The 16,798-nt window shown below is 51.4% G+C and overlaps 1 protein-coding gene across 2 annotated transcripts in view; it reads left to right on the top strand.

Moving 5' to 3' along the window:
- SH3PXD2B (SH3 and PX domains 2B) overlaps positions 1-16,798 on the top strand; it is a 78,228-nt gene that overhangs the window by 20,313 nt on the left and 41,117 nt on the right. For both annotated transcript variants that reach the window (XM_040603020.1, XM_040603021.1), the window contains exon 3: positions 13,703-13,778. In XM_040603020.1, the coding sequence (XP_040458954.1) occupies positions 13,703-13,778 (76 nt within the window). The remainder of the gene's footprint in view (positions 1-13,702; positions 13,779-16,798) is intronic.

Here is a 16,798-nt window from a genome sequence, read left to right as displayed (position 1 = left end):
TTGCTGCTTGCTGGTCTGCAGTGAGCCCCGAGAGCTCCCACTCGCCTCCTGGCTCTCACCTCCGCCTGCTCCCATCAGATGGTCCCTTCTTGTTCCCAGGTTCATCGCCTGGCGCTGCTGTGGTGGCCCTGTGACGAAGGAGGGCTGTTTCCAGAGCCTTGGCTCTGTTCATTCATCCCTGTTGACACCCCCTGGTCTCCTTCCCTCTGGAAACTTGGCAGAGCAACCGGAGGAGACAGCGTTTGCAGCCTTTGCTTCCCAGCCCTGGGGAAGTACGTCCCACACAAAGCATCGCTTGGTGGGTGCGATCCGGAGGGGAGCCTGTGCTGAGTGCAACCCTTGGAGGGGGCAGGCAGAAAGATGGGGGGGTTAAAAGTTTCACCTCCTCAGGGACCGAGCTAAGATCTCTTGCTGATAATCTAGTGTGGTCTTATTTGGTGAGGCTGTCAGTAATGCCATGTTTAAAAGATGTCTTGCAAAATAAGGTGAGGGGTTATACCCCTCTCCCTGTCTCAGGGTTGATTTAATGCCCTTCCGATGCCTAGCTGCTTAATGAAAAAGCCCTGGAAATTCAGCTGCCCTGTTCTGGGAGGGCTGAGCAGGGTCCCCAGGAGACCAGGAGCTCCCTGGTGGTCCCCCTTTTGCCTGCTGCCCATGGGGTCAGTCCCTGGGGAGGTGCAAGGAACCCTTGTGGCTGGGGGGTTTGATGAGGTTTGCCTGGGTATGTGCTGGCATGAGCCCAGCATCTCCATCGTGCTCTTAATCAATCTAATGCAGCTCAGTTTTCTGGTGGAAAGACCTGCAATTTATATCATGTACATGGCAGCAGCCCTGGATCTGAAATGAACCAGTTTCAAGCTGACTGATGCTGCCTGGGGAGGAGCTGAGGATGGATAGCAGTAAATCAGTGCAAAGGAGTCTGTCTGTATCTCAGAGTGCTGAATTTTTAGTAAAATGGCCAGGACCCATTTATATTGCTAAATCTGTATGATACAGTACAGACTGTAGCATGTACCACACACACATTGTGGGCATCTAAGAAGTTGAAGCATCTGTGTAGTTTTACGGTGAGTGGGAGAGCTGGGAGAGACAGAGGGAGATGGTGGTTTTGGGCTTGTCCTGCCCTTGAGAGGGAGGTGATAAAGCTGAAGGGACAAGGTGTTTTTCTGCAGTCTTGATATCTCTTTTCTGTCTTTCATTTGATTACATCGGGCTGTCACAGGTCCACCGCAGGGCTGCAAATCACCGCTCCCATGCTGGCTTTTGAAAGTGCTTTCTTGCAATCTTGGAATCCCCTTGCAACGTGAGGTGTGGACCTCTGCAGTGATCTCCCTGGGGTCCTGGTGGGCCTGGGGACAAGTGAAGAACTCAGCCACCTGCTCTCCCTTCCCAGCACTCTGCTCCATCTGACAAGTGATGCTCCTTTCCTCTTACTTTCCTTGCATGTTTTTTCCCCTTTCTACATGCTTTCTGCCCTGGGGATTGTCTGCATTCTTGTTCCCATCGCTGGGACCCAGCACGGGCTTTTCCTGGGTACATGGCTGGCATCCTGCGGAAGGGACAAGGCAGGCAGGTCTGCGCCAGCAGCGGTGAGGCTGCACTAGGGCAGACGGTGCGGGGAGAGAAGGATGGGTGTGCAGGATCTGCCCTTCCTCTGTGATTCATGCCTTCCAGCCAGCCGGCAGTGGGGAGGGGGACCTCGTTAACCAGAAAATGGAGAGGGGAAAACATGATGTGGTGCCAGGGGTAGATGCTGTAGGGCTCCGGCAGCCAGCCCATCCCCTCTGCGGTGCCACGGTGACTCTGGTTTTCTGGCCAGTAGTTGCGGCTTTGCTTCTCCACTGCCGCGGGAGTGTTGCAGTGCTGCTGGATGCATGGCACACCTTCTGCTCATCTTCCCATCACCTCGTGGCTTCTGCACATCCCCGGGCTGTGGGATGCTGCTCTACACCCTGTTTTATGGTAACTTTTATATTCTGGTGTTATCTAGGATTGCAATGAGAGCAATAACCTACATGAAAAATGGTCTCCCTTATGAGCTGGCAGCATGAAGCCACCAGCATTTTCCCTGTCTTAATTCCACCTTCCTGAGCCTTTCTGCCTTATTGGTGCTATACCTTGAGGCCTTTGCAATAGGGTTGAGTCACTGAGTAGTGAATTATAAATGATGTCTTTACCTGGCAGCATGGAAGTTAGATTTTGGAGATTAGGTTTGGGAGGTGTAATTAAGGTTGGGGAATTTATTGTTTTAATACTGCTTTTTATAGAATATTTACAGTTTGGGCAAGAGAAAGCTTTGAGTGTCATTTTTCAGTGCTGATACCATGTTAAATTAGTAAAAACAGGTATTTTTTAATACAGAAGGTGCTGTTGTGCACCTTCAGGAGAATTCCTTGTGCTTCTGTTTTCCTCTGCAAGCTCAGCTTGCTGATCATTTACCATCAGCCCTGACCTGCTACTTGACCTTTTTGGGGAGGAAAAAGGTAATTTTTTTGTAGCAGACTTTGAGAAATGCCTCCCTCGGTGAGCAGTGTGGGTGCAAAGAGGGTTTGGGACCCCTCTGGGGCTGATCCCCCCCTCCCCAAGCTGGCAGCAAAGCAGCCCACATCCCTGTGAGCCTGGAGTGGCGCTGGGAGGGCCAGGAATGAGGAGGAGGAGGAGGGTGGAGGTGAGATGAGTCCCCATCTTGTGCTGCAGGCAAAAGTTCAGTGGGTTCAACTACATTGTGCAGCTTCACTCTCGGGTAGGTGGGCAGCCTGCCCCCGGCACTGCAGAGCCATCCCGGGGGCTGCTGGTGGGGCTGGCCAAGGCGTTCACCCTTGCAGAGTGCAGCTGCCATTTGGGTTTTTTTGGTGTTTTTTTTTTTTTTTTTAATTTTGTGTGGGTTTATCCCCTGCCCCCAGGAAAAAAACACTGCTAAAAATGGAGGAAATGCTGTTTTTTAGAAAATTAAGTTATGGGTCTTCCTCCCTGTTGGAGATTTTCTGCTTGTAGAGATGCTGCTGGCAGTGGGCATTGCCCCTCTCCTGGCTTAGGGAGCTGTGGGATGTGGAAACTACCAGCATCTCTGGTAGGGACCCAAAATCTTGGAGTTCTTACCCAGTCTCAGTCAGCAGAAAGTTGTAATCCCGTATTTTGTAACTGCGCACATGCTGCTGAGATGGCCACTGAAGAAGGCTCTGTGTCTGGCCATGCAGAGTGCCAAGCTGGGAAGCTGTGCAGCTCTTCCAAATGGTGAGCTTTCCTTGTCCTAAGCTGGGAGGAAAGGTAGTGTTTAAATTTTAGCAAAGAAACTCAGTTCAGTATGTGTAAAACGTTCTCTTTGGTTTTTGCTATTAATCTTTTTTTAAAAAAGCTTTCCCCTTGATGAGTCACTTAAAACATTAATAAAATTCCTTTTAATTTTAATGGTTAGGTTTTACCCTTCAAATTGAAACGTTAATGGAAATGGATACTCTTCTGCTGATCTTTCTTCTTGGCAAATCAGCATTTTCCAGTCCCCTTCCTCTCCCGCTCCCACCCGTCCGCCCACCTCCAGGAAATAAAAAAGCCGGGTTGGAAAGTTCCCAGGGAGCTCTGAGGTTTACGTGGCGGGGACGGCTATTTCCACCTGCCCACAGGTGGCTGCTTTCAGCCCCAAACCCCTGGTTGTTTTTTATCAGTCGGTGCGTTTGGCCAAGAGGCTTTTCAGGTTTTCTCTCGTGTCTCCGTGGTGAGATTGCACTGGGAGAAGAGCTCTGAGATTAGGGTGCAGCCAAGGTCCGTGCTCCTTCTGTTTGGTTATGCTGGAAAACCTTAGCATTGCTTGATTTATTCTGGTATTCTGGTTGGATCCTAAAAAGGCAGGTGCAGTTCAAGGGATGTGGTTTGGACGGAATTTTATGTGAAATCTGCGTTCTCGTGTTTAAATGTACAGAAAGCAGCAGGGTTGCTGCACTTTGCCTGCTGCTGGGGCTCCTCCGTGGTGCCTCTTGTGTTTGCTGGCTCCGGGCCCTGGCGAAGGGTGGCTGTCCCGGGTTAGGATAGCATTCCCGCTGCAGTTGCATTGCATCTCGCTTTCTGCAGTCCCAAAGGCTCCCCGCGGCGCCCCCCATAACTCAGCTTGACGCTGGGCGCTCGCTCAGCCCTGCCCCGCTAAGTGCATCAATCCCTCCGTGAGCTGCGAGGGCTGGCCTCCTCCATCAGACATCGCTGAGCAGCAGCGTTCTGGTTTTGCAATAAGCGGAGTTTCTTGGCAAGCCCTGGCCCTCTGGCAAGGACTGTCTGGACGCAGAAGTGCTCAGAGTCCTCTCCTGCCATCGTGCCGGTGGTGGCAGTGCCAGGCTCCTGCGCCAGCCCCGGCACGTCCCCGCGCTGGCCGTGGGCACACGCTGCCTGCAGAGGCTTCCTACCCAGCTTGGGTTTCTGGACACCGCTGGCATCTTTAAATCCCACCCTGGCTGTAACTGGAGGACCGCCAGGACAGCGTGCACCATGGGGGAGATGCAGTGCTGGTGCGGGAGGAGGTGGGGTGGGGATGCTGGGGGGGTCACGCAGCGGCTGGGCTGCTTCATGCTGTCCATGGGGCTGCTCCCCCAGGGCTCCAGCATTCCGTCAGCTCCTGTCTTTGCTAAACAGAGAGTTCTTGTGTCAGGTGGGAGACAGTGGAAAGGAGCATGGTCATGCTAAGGACTCAGGTGTATCTTTTTCATATGGAGACCCTGGTTTTAGCAGTGAAACCTCAGGGGTTTGCAGTGTCTCATTTTTCACCTGTGTGATTGCACTGGCTGCTGCGGAGCTGCTCTTGATGGACAGAACCCACCTTGCATGGAGACAAAAATCTCTCCACGTTGGTCTTTTTACCGACTGCTCACCTGGAAGATGGGGCTTGTATTTAGGGAGGGAACAACAGGGAAAATAGATGGTTAGCAAGAAGTCTGATGCAAGAGGATGGTCATGAGGCTGGTGTTTTGGACCAGCAGTGCTCTCCCAAGTGGTAGGACTGCAGCTTTTGCAGCCCTGCCTGTAGCTCAGATGCCTCGTCCTTTGTCTCATCACGTTTGGGCCTGCCACAGATTTAAAACTTTGCATTAATTTCAGGAGTGGAATGTACGCTGGTCTGCTTCTCCTCATGCAGAGCGGGGAAGGTTTTTTGGAAGGGAGGGGTTGAAGAGATATCAGTTTGGGGGAGAAGCTAGGGACAAGTCATCTGGAGGTTTCGGCAAGTGTGCAGCTCGGAGTGGGGTGGCCTGTGCTAAGGTCTCTCTCTGACCCATTGCTGAAATGCTTGACCGAAGGTTGTCTCTTGGTGTGAAGCACTGTTAGGTGTGAAACTAGATCTGTTGTAGTGTTTGAGCACAGCCCTCCCCCATACTGCGCCTCGGCTGATCGACACGCGAAATAGGACAAATGTATTGGTATTTCTTCACCGTTGTTTCCATTTCCACAACAGAAACTAAATCTCATGACTTCCCGGTCTTCTGAGCGTGCCTGCATTGGGGATGCTAGAGAGGAGGATGCGGGTGAACATGAATCATCTCTGCAGCCTTCTCCACAGCTGCTGCTGCTGTGACAGCTCCAGCGAGGGTTGGGGTGGTGCTTCTGTGGTCTTTTGCACCAGGCTGGGGCAGGTGGCATAGCTCTGCCATGCCAAGGCTCCTTCCAGGGGTACTTCCTTGCGTGACACAGCCCCAGCTGTGCTGGAGGGACGTTCCCATGGACGGGATGGAAAGAGGAAGCGGTGCAGGCCAGCGTCACCCTCGGGTGTTGCTGCTCGGTTCCCAAGCATGTCTACCAGCAAGAGTCATTTCCCGCAGCTGGGTTGCCGTGTGAGTTATGGATGCTGCACTGGTTGTTTGGTGGTGCTGATGCTCTGCTCCGGGTGCCTGCACGGAGTGCAGCAGCTTTCAGTGCTCATCTGAGCAGTCTGGGACCTGCCTACCCAGCCTAATGCCATCTAGAGGCTGCAATTATCAGAAATTAAGTGGAAAATGGATTAGTAAGGTACTGTAAAGAGAATGATGACTTCCAGGATTCAGCACCAATGAATCAAATGTAACAAGTGATGTATTCTAATCACCCACGAAGCAGACAGAGGGATCAGCAACTCTGTGAGGAGGCTGTATAAATAAGAGATTGCGTGGTGCTCTTCTCCAAATTTGCGGGTTTCTTTTTCTTTTTTTAAACGCTAAATTCTCTCCTTAGTTTCTCCCAAATATATTCTTGGCAGGCTTACAAAAAGAGAGAAGGCAAGCAGTGTTTTTCAGGAGCTGTCTGGGCCATCCAAAAATGGGTGGTGATTTTGGATCCCACTATCTCAGGGTCTCACCTGATGCCTTACTGGAGCTGGGTTTTGGGAAGATGCAGCTTTGTCTACCCTCTCATTTCTGGATGCTTCAGAATGGGTACCCAGAGCTAGTTGCTGCTTTTGAAAACATACAGGCTTTGAATGTCTTAAAGCATGATTTTTAAAAAATATTTTTTAAATGCTCTTGGAAATAAGGTTTGTAGATGAGCACAGAACAGACACAGAGATCACTGTGGGAGCAGGGCCTGGCTTGACCAGAGAAGGACCTCTCTGGAAAGGAGGATGTTTCTCTTTCTCTTTACATGACCCTCTCCTTCACCCATCTAGTGCAATTGGCGCATGGTGTTGACTGCGATGGTGATATAGGCAACTAGAAACTCCCATTCTCTCATCACTAATAAACAAACATGATAATCTTCCAGTGATTTCTGGGCGTTTAAGTTTCAAGGCTGGATGATAAAACAGGAGGTTACACTGAGGTTTCTAAAGGCTTTTGGGGGTTAGAGAAGTGGGGCCAAGTGCCTGCTTCACTGGGAATCCTGGCAGCCCTGCTGAGCGTGCGGTGCCCGTTGTGGTCTCGCTCGCTTACGCTGGAGCTGAGCACCACTGAGGTTTCTGCTTGGAGAATCAGTGCATGCTCAGGCTGGAAACATCTCCTATCCTGGCCCATGGAAGCTTTTTTTGCCTGACTGCTTTTGGGGGACCATTGGACCAAACCTAGGGATGCGAAGCTGCCGCATCCTCCGAGCCTCCACGTGCAGGCAGAAGCCCGCCAGCTTCCCTGGGTTTGGTGCAAGCAAGCACTCGGGGTAGCCCAGAGCTGGCAGCGGCCCGGTCCGGGGGCTGCCCGGGGCTGGGGGGCAGCGTGGGCAGAGGGATGCATCCTGCCTAACCCTGCATCTGCTGCCCTCTCCATGCCTGTGAGCTATTCACAGGCACCAGTGTCTCCCTCTGTCTAATGCTTCCTGTGATTTCATAGGAAATTTCTCTTGCAGTGGCAGCTGCTGCCAGTTTGTGTAGCCCTTTTTTCTCTGACCTCAGTTAATTCTTTTTTTGTCTACTGCTGAGCAGGGCTTAAAGTTTTCCATCAGGTTTTCACAATTCAGCCTCTGTGATGCCATTTCCTATTGCTGAGGAAGTCAGGATTGCCTCTGCCTGGTCTAAAATGCGCTTGGACTCATCCCTTGCACCAGAAGAGCCAGGGCTGGGGAGAAACCGTGGTCATGAAGGAACCTCTCTGTTGTGCTGCCCTTCAGCTCCCGTTCCTGTCTTTGAGCAGCCAGTTGGCTTTGGCAATTGAATGGGCGTTACGTGGTGCTGCACCAGTGGAGTCCTTCCCCAGGCTTGACCTCCTGAGGCATCGCCACACTTGGGTTCTGAGCTTGCTCCACGTTGGTCCTTCTGTCTTCTGGGCTGTTGTTTGCACCTCCTGTTTCTTCACAGACAGGCCACGCAGATGCAGGGAAGGTGCCTCTTGTAGGATTGCAATGAGACTAAACATTAGTAGTCTGTGAGCCACTGCCAGATGTTGTTCTCTTTCCCGGACTATCTGCTTGGCAGATGTTCCTCAAACCTGCTGGCTCCAGGGTGTAAGGGTGCTTTGATCTGCAGGAGCATGTTTGCAAAGTCTCTGCTTCTCAGTGTGCAGCTGTGTCCCTTGTCACGTCCCCATGGGTCTGGGGGTGCTGCCATGACAGCAGGCAATTGCTGGGATCGGCATCCCTTTCCCCCACTGCATTTGGGAATCAGTGGGATGCTGTCCCTTGGTGAATCAAATTTGGAGGACGACTCTTCTTCCTGTAAGAGGAGACCTGACTAATGCCCTGCTGAGCACATGGAGGTCAGAGTGAGCGGTCCACGTGTATGTCCCGATCTGGAGTTCGCTGCCATGGGGACAGTGGGGCATGTGGTGTGCCTGGCTGCCTGCAGCATTCCCCCCTTTCATGAGGAATGGGGCCGACAGGGAGTTTGGGAGTGTGGGATGAGAGCAGGCTTGGCTCTGGCCCATCTTTCCCCCATGGCAAGCTGCTGCCTTCTCTCAGTGGGGAGGCTGTTGCTCTTACAAAGAGTCTCCTGTGATTCTGCTGCCGTGCACTCGGCAGACTCTGAAGCCTTTTGTTGAATTTTTTTTTTTTTTTTTTTTTTTTGCACACCCACCCCCCTTTGGGTGCTGTCAAAAGCTGACTTCTGTGCTCTGGATAACAGGCATGTCTGGTGGAGGCATGGATTAGGTCAACCCTCTCTTGCTAGACCGAGGAGGAGGAATGCGGTTTTACGCTCAACCTTCGTCAACACAGGCAAAGCAAATCCTCTCGATAAGAGAAGGGAACAACTTCCCTCACCCCATGCCTGTGATTACGGCTTACGGCCTGGCTCCGACATCAGCTCCTGGTGTTGTGCAAGAGTGGAAGAGTTTGCTCTCCTTGCCTGGGTATTTCATCACCCCCCAGCCTGTGCTGCTGCGGCTTGCTGTTCAGTGATGTGAGCCACCATCCCCTCCATGAGCTGGCAAAGGCTTGCTTTCTCTTCTGCAGCCATGGCAAGTGCCACGCCAGCCCTGACGCTGGGTAGGGGAGAGCCTGCGCCTCAGAGCAGCTCGGCAAAAGCGAGTCCCACAGTCCCCCGGCTGCAGAGGGCTCGCTGCAAGAGTAATTCCACGGCCTTCTGGTTCATCGTTATCAGGGGAACGCAGGACATCTGTGTTTGCCATTTTTCTTTCCACCGGATCAGATTTAAATGAAAAATAATTTTTTTCCCCCTCGCCTTTATATTTTAGAGGGGAAAACTTTTCCTCTTTGTGGTGGAGAGCAGAGGAGGAGAAGCAAAGTGATGATGCAGTGACACACCTTATGACCTGCTGGCACTTGGCTTGAGGTGTTGCTTTTTGGTGGTTTTATTTCTTTCTTTTTTTTTTTTATTTATTCCCCCACCCCCCGCCCCCGCAGAGATTTCTCGGAGTTTGATTCCAGATGGGAAGCTATACGGCCCACTCGCAGGCTGTTAGACCTGGGGTGCTGCTCCTCCAGCAGATGTACCCCTCTGGGGTTACACCGTCTGAGTGGTGTATCCCTCTGGCATTACACCATGGTGTATCCCTCTGGCATTACACCATCAGCTCTTATTTTCACAAAGCCCTTCCTGGATGCTCTGCTTCCCGGGAACACTGCTGAGCACATACATTCCCCTCTCCCTAGGATCCCTGCAGCCCACAGCACTCTTAATTGATTCAATTAGGATATTATCTTACCAGTTCCCTGTTAATGAAGAAGCTGTCTAGCGATGTGTTAGCTGGTGATACAAAGCTGCTTTTGAAAGGCTCGCCCTCCCGGGGTGGCCCCGCCAGCTTTATCGCCTGCCCAGTTAATGGACAGCTCGGCTGTGGGGACAGCGTTCCCATGATGTGGACCTTCAGCTGTGGCTCACTCTGGAAAGACTCACTGCCCAGACGTTTCTTGGTTAATAAGAAAAACAGCTAATCGATAAGATAAATCGGTGGTGGAGATAAATGGGGATAAACATGCCCTGTCCTGGCGTGCCATTGTGGGGAGCCTGGCTGCGGGTTGGATGTGCTGCTTGGGCATCCGTGCCCCAGTCCTGGCTTAGGGAGCCAGGGCCTGGCAGCCGTGTGGTACCTGCTCTGCTGGAAAGGAATTGGTGAAAAGTGGGATACTGCAGCTTACTGCGTAATAGAAACACACCAAAACGCTTTCAAGGGTATTTGCTCCGATATTTTTTTTTATTATTTCTTTTAAAAAATAAGATGCTATCAGAAATACTTTAAAATAATCTTGGAAGGAGATAAACAATAAGAGTTATTTTTTTTCTTTTTTCCTTCATTTTTCTTCCCGAGCTGGCTGAGTGCATTGCTGAGAGCCAGACTTGGCCTCCCTGCACGCTCCTGTCTCAGCAGGGAAAGCTGTGCTCCGAAGGGATGGGTGAGGCTGCCGCTCGCCTGCCCCGTCTCCCCATCTCCCCAGGATCTTGGATGGCTGGGCAAGTCTTCCCTCCTGGGAACGTGATGTGAGCAGCCTTGTTTGGAGCTCAAATGGAAACCCTTGCCACTGAGATGATTTGTGGGACTCTCCCCATGCCGGCTGCCTCCCTTCCACAGTACCTTGCCTGCTGGGGAGCACGTTTCCCTGCCACGGCTGGGGAGAAAGATGCTCTCCCAGGAGATCTGCCCTGCCTTGTCTCTGGCACGCCTCGGTTTCTGAAGGCCATATTGTGATGCTTGAGTGTCCCTCTCCCTGGGCTTGTGGGGTTGCTGCACTTTTACCTTTTTTCCATCCCTTTTCCAGAGCTGTGCCTGCTGTCCTTGGCTTTCCTGGGCAAGAGCAGTGTCACCACCTGTGCTGTAGTCCCTGTCCTGCACAATCAGCAGGAGGAAGATGGGCCAGAAAGGACACAGGGAGCCTGAAAACCTAGAGACCTGCCAGCTGGCTTCCTCTGGCTCTCTGGTAGCATCTCTCAGGTCTGGAGCTGACCTTTTCCCATCACTGTTCTGTGCTTTTTCTGTGTGTCTGGTGCTATGGAGGAGCTATCAGTCCGTGACCTGGGGACTGGATTTCTGCAGCTGTGTGCGCCTGTATCTCACTAACACGAACTGCCTGCCGTGGTTACTGCCAGCACTGGGCTTGGCTTTTTTGGAGTGGGTTTTTTTGCTGTTCCTCAACCACAGGCTTATGCCTAGTGAAACTGATGCACGAGTATTTGCTGCTGCCTTCTCCAGAGCTGCGTGATGTGGCAGCCAGGCTGGGTGGGACTGACCCCTCTGACTTGCTCCTTCCCTGCTTTCTGCTCTTTCTCTGTGTGCCGGAGGGTGCTCCAGGCACCTTGCAACCTTTTTTCCTCCTTCTAGCAAGAGAATAGATAGCAGCTTGTGAGTGCACAGGTGTGGTGGTACCAAACCACAGCAGGCAGCACAGGGACTGGTCTGGCTGGGGTGATGCTGGTGGCTCTGGGCTGGGCTGGAACAGAGCAGGGTGGCTGCAGTGAGGGGGTCCCCACATCTCCTCCTGCTTGCTGAGCAGCCTCTGCAAGAGGCTCTGCCTCTGTCAGGCAAAAGGAAATGGAGAACTGGGCTGAGGTTCTGGAGTTCTGGCCAGGTTTGATGGGATCACATGGTTGGGAGCTGATCTGGCCAGAGGCACAGCCCAGGCACGTGCATATGGGAGAAAACAGCTTGCACCGTTTGTGCCTTGGAGGCTCACGGTGCTCCTGGGAGTGAGAGATCCTCAGCTCGCGTTCAAAACTGCGGGGAGGGGAAAGCTTCCAGCGACTCAAGTATTGCCTTGCTTAACAGCAATCAGATGTGCGGCATTTGCAATTTGTTTTGCTCACCCTTTACCAGTCACAAGCTTTCCCGAGCTCTTTCCCACAGGAAGAGCAGGGCCGGGGGCACCTCTGCCGTAGCACAACATGGGTGTTTTACGGGGTAACAGGGATATGGTGTCATCCTTTATTTTTGTGGGTTGAGGGAAGAGGAGGAGGCATTTGCGTGCCCAGGGAGGCTGGGGAAGTGGTGCTGCCCTGGGAGCCTGTGGTGCCTCGGGGAGCCGAGTCCTGCCTCGACGGCTGGGCTTGGGCTCGCTTTGTGGCTGCTGGGAACGTCACCGCAGTCCCCAGTTACTGCTGAGTCTGGAGTCATTTTCTCTGTTACAAGCTCTCAAATTTGTTTCGAGAAGTTGTAAACACAGTCCATTCGTGCTTTGTGTCATCCTGGTTTTGAGTTGTCTTGATTTCATTTTGAAGAGAGTGAGAGCTGCTTTCAGTTTTCCTGTTGTCTTTGGGAGTGTTGGGGGAGTTATTTCTTCTCAAAACGTAGGACAAATGCCTCCTTCCTTCTGTCCCCTCTCCACCAAATCTTGGAATTTTATCCTGGTGCATTTGAGGTCCAAGAAAAAGAAAAATGCAAGGGCTATATCAACAAAAAGCACTTAGCTTTAGCATTACAGCACTTTAAACAAACTCACGCCTAGCAATGGAGGAGTCCACAGCCTTTAGCTAGATGCAGAGACCTCCTGTAAAAAGCATGTGGAAAAATAGGTGCCAAAGAACAAGAGCCATGAAAACCAAGGAGCCAGGTGGGAGACATCCCAGGGGGTGTCAGGACCCAGGAGTTTGGCCTTGTGTGGACTCCCTGTGGGGAAGGGACTGGCGCTGTTCCGTGGCGGAGCAGCAGGCAGGAGGGAGCGTGGCTTGTGTGTCTGGCTGCTCTGTGGTGCCCATCCTGCTGCCAGGCTGGGCGAGGGCTGCCTGCAGGTGCCTCTCATGGGATGAACGGCTCAGGCTCTCCGGTTGCATAGTTTCCTCTTTGTATGAAACGCTTTAATTGAGCCAGAGGAGAACAGCTGTTTAGACTTTGTAGGTGCTCAAGATGCTTTCCTGGCAGGTTGTCTCCAGTGCTTCCATAAGCGCTTAATTATTTATGCAGAGTGCGATAGCTCCAGCAGGAGAGGTTAAGACCCATTTCAAATACCCTGGGGACCAGGGAGCTCTTCTAGTGAGGGGAGACAGAGCTCAGGTCCATGCTCCAGGGAAAACAAGGGAGAGTCTGCATCTCCCTCCCTTCCTCCCAAAGGAGGGAGTATCTGAGTGGCAGGCTGGGTGGCTGGGCATGCTCTTCCTCCTCTTCTGCTCTGAGTAAAGTGCCAAGCCCAATCCACATGGTGTTTTCCAGCAAGACCAAGCAAATCAGATGCTGAGGATGTGAATACTGCCAGGACATTGGTATTAAGCACCATAGCAGCTGCAAGGAAGCTGTGTGCATGTGCTGGAACACCAGTACATGCACCCAGCAAGAGCAAGAGCTGGTTATCGCCTCTCTTTGCTGACTAAACACACTACATGCAGTTGCATCAGTCAGGAAATGATTTGTTTAATGCTGAAGATCCCATAAAACATTAATCCCGCAAAGCCTGCATAGCACAAAGCGTTCCCCAAACTTGATGTGTAACTTTATGGCCTTTTGCAGGCAAACACGAGCTGGTGCTGTGAGTCCAAATCAGCTGTAGTCCAGGAACTGTGTCAGTGCTGTGCTATGCTTGAGCAAATAAGCTTAAAGTACGTCTTTTTTGAGGAGCGACTGAGGTCCATCAACATGAAACTTAATAGTTGCAGAAAAGCAGGTTACATAAATCACCCGTGGTGAGCAGTATGACGGTGATGAGCAACATCAGTGGTGAGAAATGTCTTGAAAATAGTGGAGATGACGCTAAGGTCTTGTGCTTCTGGCACTGCTTTGGATGTGCTTCCCTTGGTGCTGCAGGTCACTACTCTGGCTGATGGTGCTGTGTACAGTGTCTCAGGATGCTGCTGGTTAGGAGAACAGGCTTCTCCTCCTCCTGGGGAGGGTGGCCTTGTGTTGTGCAAGGTAATCACTGACTTTAATCACCTCTCTTGCGTTTTCTTTTCTAGATGCAAATGCTGGACAAGTTTCCAATGGAAGGAGGGCAGAAGGACCCCAAGCAAAGGATCATCCCCTTTCTGCCAGGTAGGCGAGTGGACTCCAGCAAAAACCATGCTGGTTTTGGCATGGCAGGAGCTTTTTCCCAGTCTGTGTGAGAGCATACACGTGCTTTAGCTCTTATCTACTGAACCATCTGAGGAATAACATGTTCCTGGCCTGCACTGTGTCCATTAAAACGTCTGTATTTGTTAGCAGTGTGCCCAGCAAGTGGTAAACCCCTCAGTCATTCTCTCTCCCTCCAGAAGTCATTAGTGAAGGACATCAGCTAAGCAACCCCACTTGTACTTCTGCCAGATGCAAGCCCTGCAGCAGCCTGCTTGTTTTCAGAAGGGGCTGGCCAGCACGGCACGGGGCTGAGGATGGTGTGAGGCTTTCCCAGACGCTCTTTTTCCTGTCCCATGCAACTCAAAGGGCCATCCAGAGAGAAGGAAATAACAACAGAATTCCACGTATGAAGTCAAGCTGATTGACAGCCTTGGCTTCCTCCCATGATGTTGGGGACTGGTTGCTCAAAGACAGGATTTCTGCGGCATGGTTTGTGCCCTGCCAGCCCAACATGCAGCTGAGGTTTGTGTGCCCAAGGAGCAAATGCAGTGGTCTGTGGCAGGCTGTGGTGCGGGGGATTGCTTGCGGCTGCCCTTTGGTGCTGCTGCCATGGGGTAAAAAAACCCAGACTAAAACGCCTTGCAAAAATAACCAGCCTGAGGGGGCCCTGGGAGTCTTTCATGCACCCATAGCTAATGGCTTTGACCACAGAGTTGTCTTTACCCCCACCCCCAAGTAGCTAGTGGGCATATTTAGAAATGTCACGGTACCATAATCACTTCCAGTGACTGTCAGGTCCATTTAGTGCAGCCCTTTGTGCTGTGCACTGCCTCCTGGCTTTTCTAGAAACATGAAGGCATTTAGTGGGTTTTACTTTTCTCTGAGTGGCATGAAGAAAATTATTTATGCCCCTTTCTGAGCAAGAGAGTCTTGTCTGGGTTTCCCATAGAGGGATTTCTGATTCTGGCTTGTCCTTGCATGGTAACATGAGCAAGAGCAAAGCACACCTAACATTAATACAGCAGAAAAACCCTTGCTGTACAAGTACTCCTGCCAGCAAGGAGTGGGGAGGAAAAATGGAAGGCAAATTGGCAAAGGGCATAACTTGGAAAAATTGGATGTACAGTTTGGCTGTGCTGCACTTGCAGAAAATTCCCACCAAAATGCTGCTGTTTTTGGAAGGCAGCGATGGGGCTTGGGAAGCCTGGTCAGAGCACTGCTTGTCACAGCACACTCATCAGTATTTGTTTCGTCTTCTTGGTGTTGAAATAGTTTCCCCTTGCTAAGAGGCATGTCACTGGGATTTCCATTGAAGAAAAAAGGGGGATTGAAGTTGCTGGAAAATAAAGCCTGGCTCTTGTGTAAGAAAGCTGTTTTGGGGAGTTAGGATCACCATCCTCTAGAGGAGCTTGGTGTTTGTGTGTGTGTCCTCTGCAGAGATGTTTGCCCCTTTGCTCTGGTCCCCTTTATGCAACAGGATTAAATAATACCGTTTTCAGAGGTGGTTACATGTTGACTTGGAAAACCACTAGTCCATGCTTCTCCCAGAAATTTTTCTTGACGTTTCATTTCTGCAGTGGCTTGCAGTAGCTAAGAGAGAGACTGTTGATGCCTGACAGCTGGCACCTGCAGCTTTACCACTTGTACTTTCAGGTGCCAGCACACGGTAAGAGGTGATATGGTGAGGAGATCCCAGCACGGGATGGTGTCCTGCTTCCAACCAGGAGACAGCCACTGGAAAAAAAGGATAATCTTGCATCTGCCTGTCCTCATGGGGCAGCTTCCAAAGTCCTCTTATTTCAGCAAAGTTGTGTTATTTAAGAAGTGGGAATCATGGAATCATGTTGCCTTTGCTGCACATCACGGAGCGGTCAGGAGCGGGTGGCTTTCTCCAGCGCAGGACGATGAGCCATACCTCCCTAGCAAGGTGGCTCGCAAGCTGTGTCTGCTTCTGAAAGAGGACTTTACCCAGGGATAAGGGAAGGCTCTTTTAATAGTGGCTGGCTGTGCTAGCGGATGGCTTCTTTCTGGAGCTGTTCTTGGCCTTCCCAGTTTGGGATGGCAACGGGTATTGTTAGGTAAAGCTGAACCCAAACTTTGTCTCCCTCTGCCTGGGGGTGCCATCCAGGTGAGCTCAGTGCCTGGGTGTCTTTCTCTGCAAAACATGGCTCTAGTATGCTTAGACTCGCTAGGGTTCGGTTACGTTCAACGTCTGTGAGTACTGTAGTTTGCTCCTACTCCCATTTTGAGCAATATTTTTGGCATCTGAATTTCATTACCAGTGGAGATTTGGCTCCAGTGGCTTACTGAAAGTACGCTGCTTTCTGGGAAGCCCATTGTAGAGTATCATTAGACATTGTGACCGCTGCAATTCTCAAAAAATGTCTCCTGTGAACTCTGTGCTTCCTTCAGCTCTGGCTTTCTTAGCAAACCCCTAAGTGTCCCAAACTCAGGGTCACCAGCATAACCTGAGAAGGTACCATCTGGGTTTGTCAGGCTGGTTTCCTGGAATGGGAAGTGAGTTCCATGATTACTCCATAGTTACAACATCCAGCCCACAGGAACTCTGTTTGCTTTGTGTTGCTTCGTTTTGTTAATGTTTGCTTTGAGGATTTGACAACTTGGAAATTTCTGGAGACTTTGGGTCTTTTGAAGTAGGTCTCTGATGGTATCAGAAGAGGCTCTTGTAACTGCAAGTCCTCCAGCCCACTTAGCTCATCTGAAGTGGAGTCCTCCAAAGCAGAGCAGAGCAATTGCTCTTGAGGTTTGGGACCAGAGGTTGTTCCTTTCCGAGTGTTGCCACCACACTCATCACACAGCAGAGCTTGGTGGGCTCACGTTTTGCCTGGCAGGACATTGCAGTGCTCCTGCACTGTGCCTGAAAAGCCTTTGCCGCCGTATGGGGGAATTTGAAGTGGACTCTTGGCTACTTTTGCTGGCTCTGAGCCACTGGCACAGCCTGCTCAGCTTCACGTGGCGCTGAGGATGGCCCCTTGAAA

The sequence above is a fragment of the Falco naumanni genome, chromosome 8 (genome assembly GCF_017639655.2).
Source record: "Falco naumanni isolate bFalNau1 chromosome 8, bFalNau1.pat, whole genome shotgun sequence".
Lineage (NCBI taxonomy): Eukaryota > Metazoa > Chordata > Aves > Falconiformes > Falconidae > Falco > Falco naumanni.
This window is presented reverse-complemented; position numbering and strand designations above follow the sequence as displayed.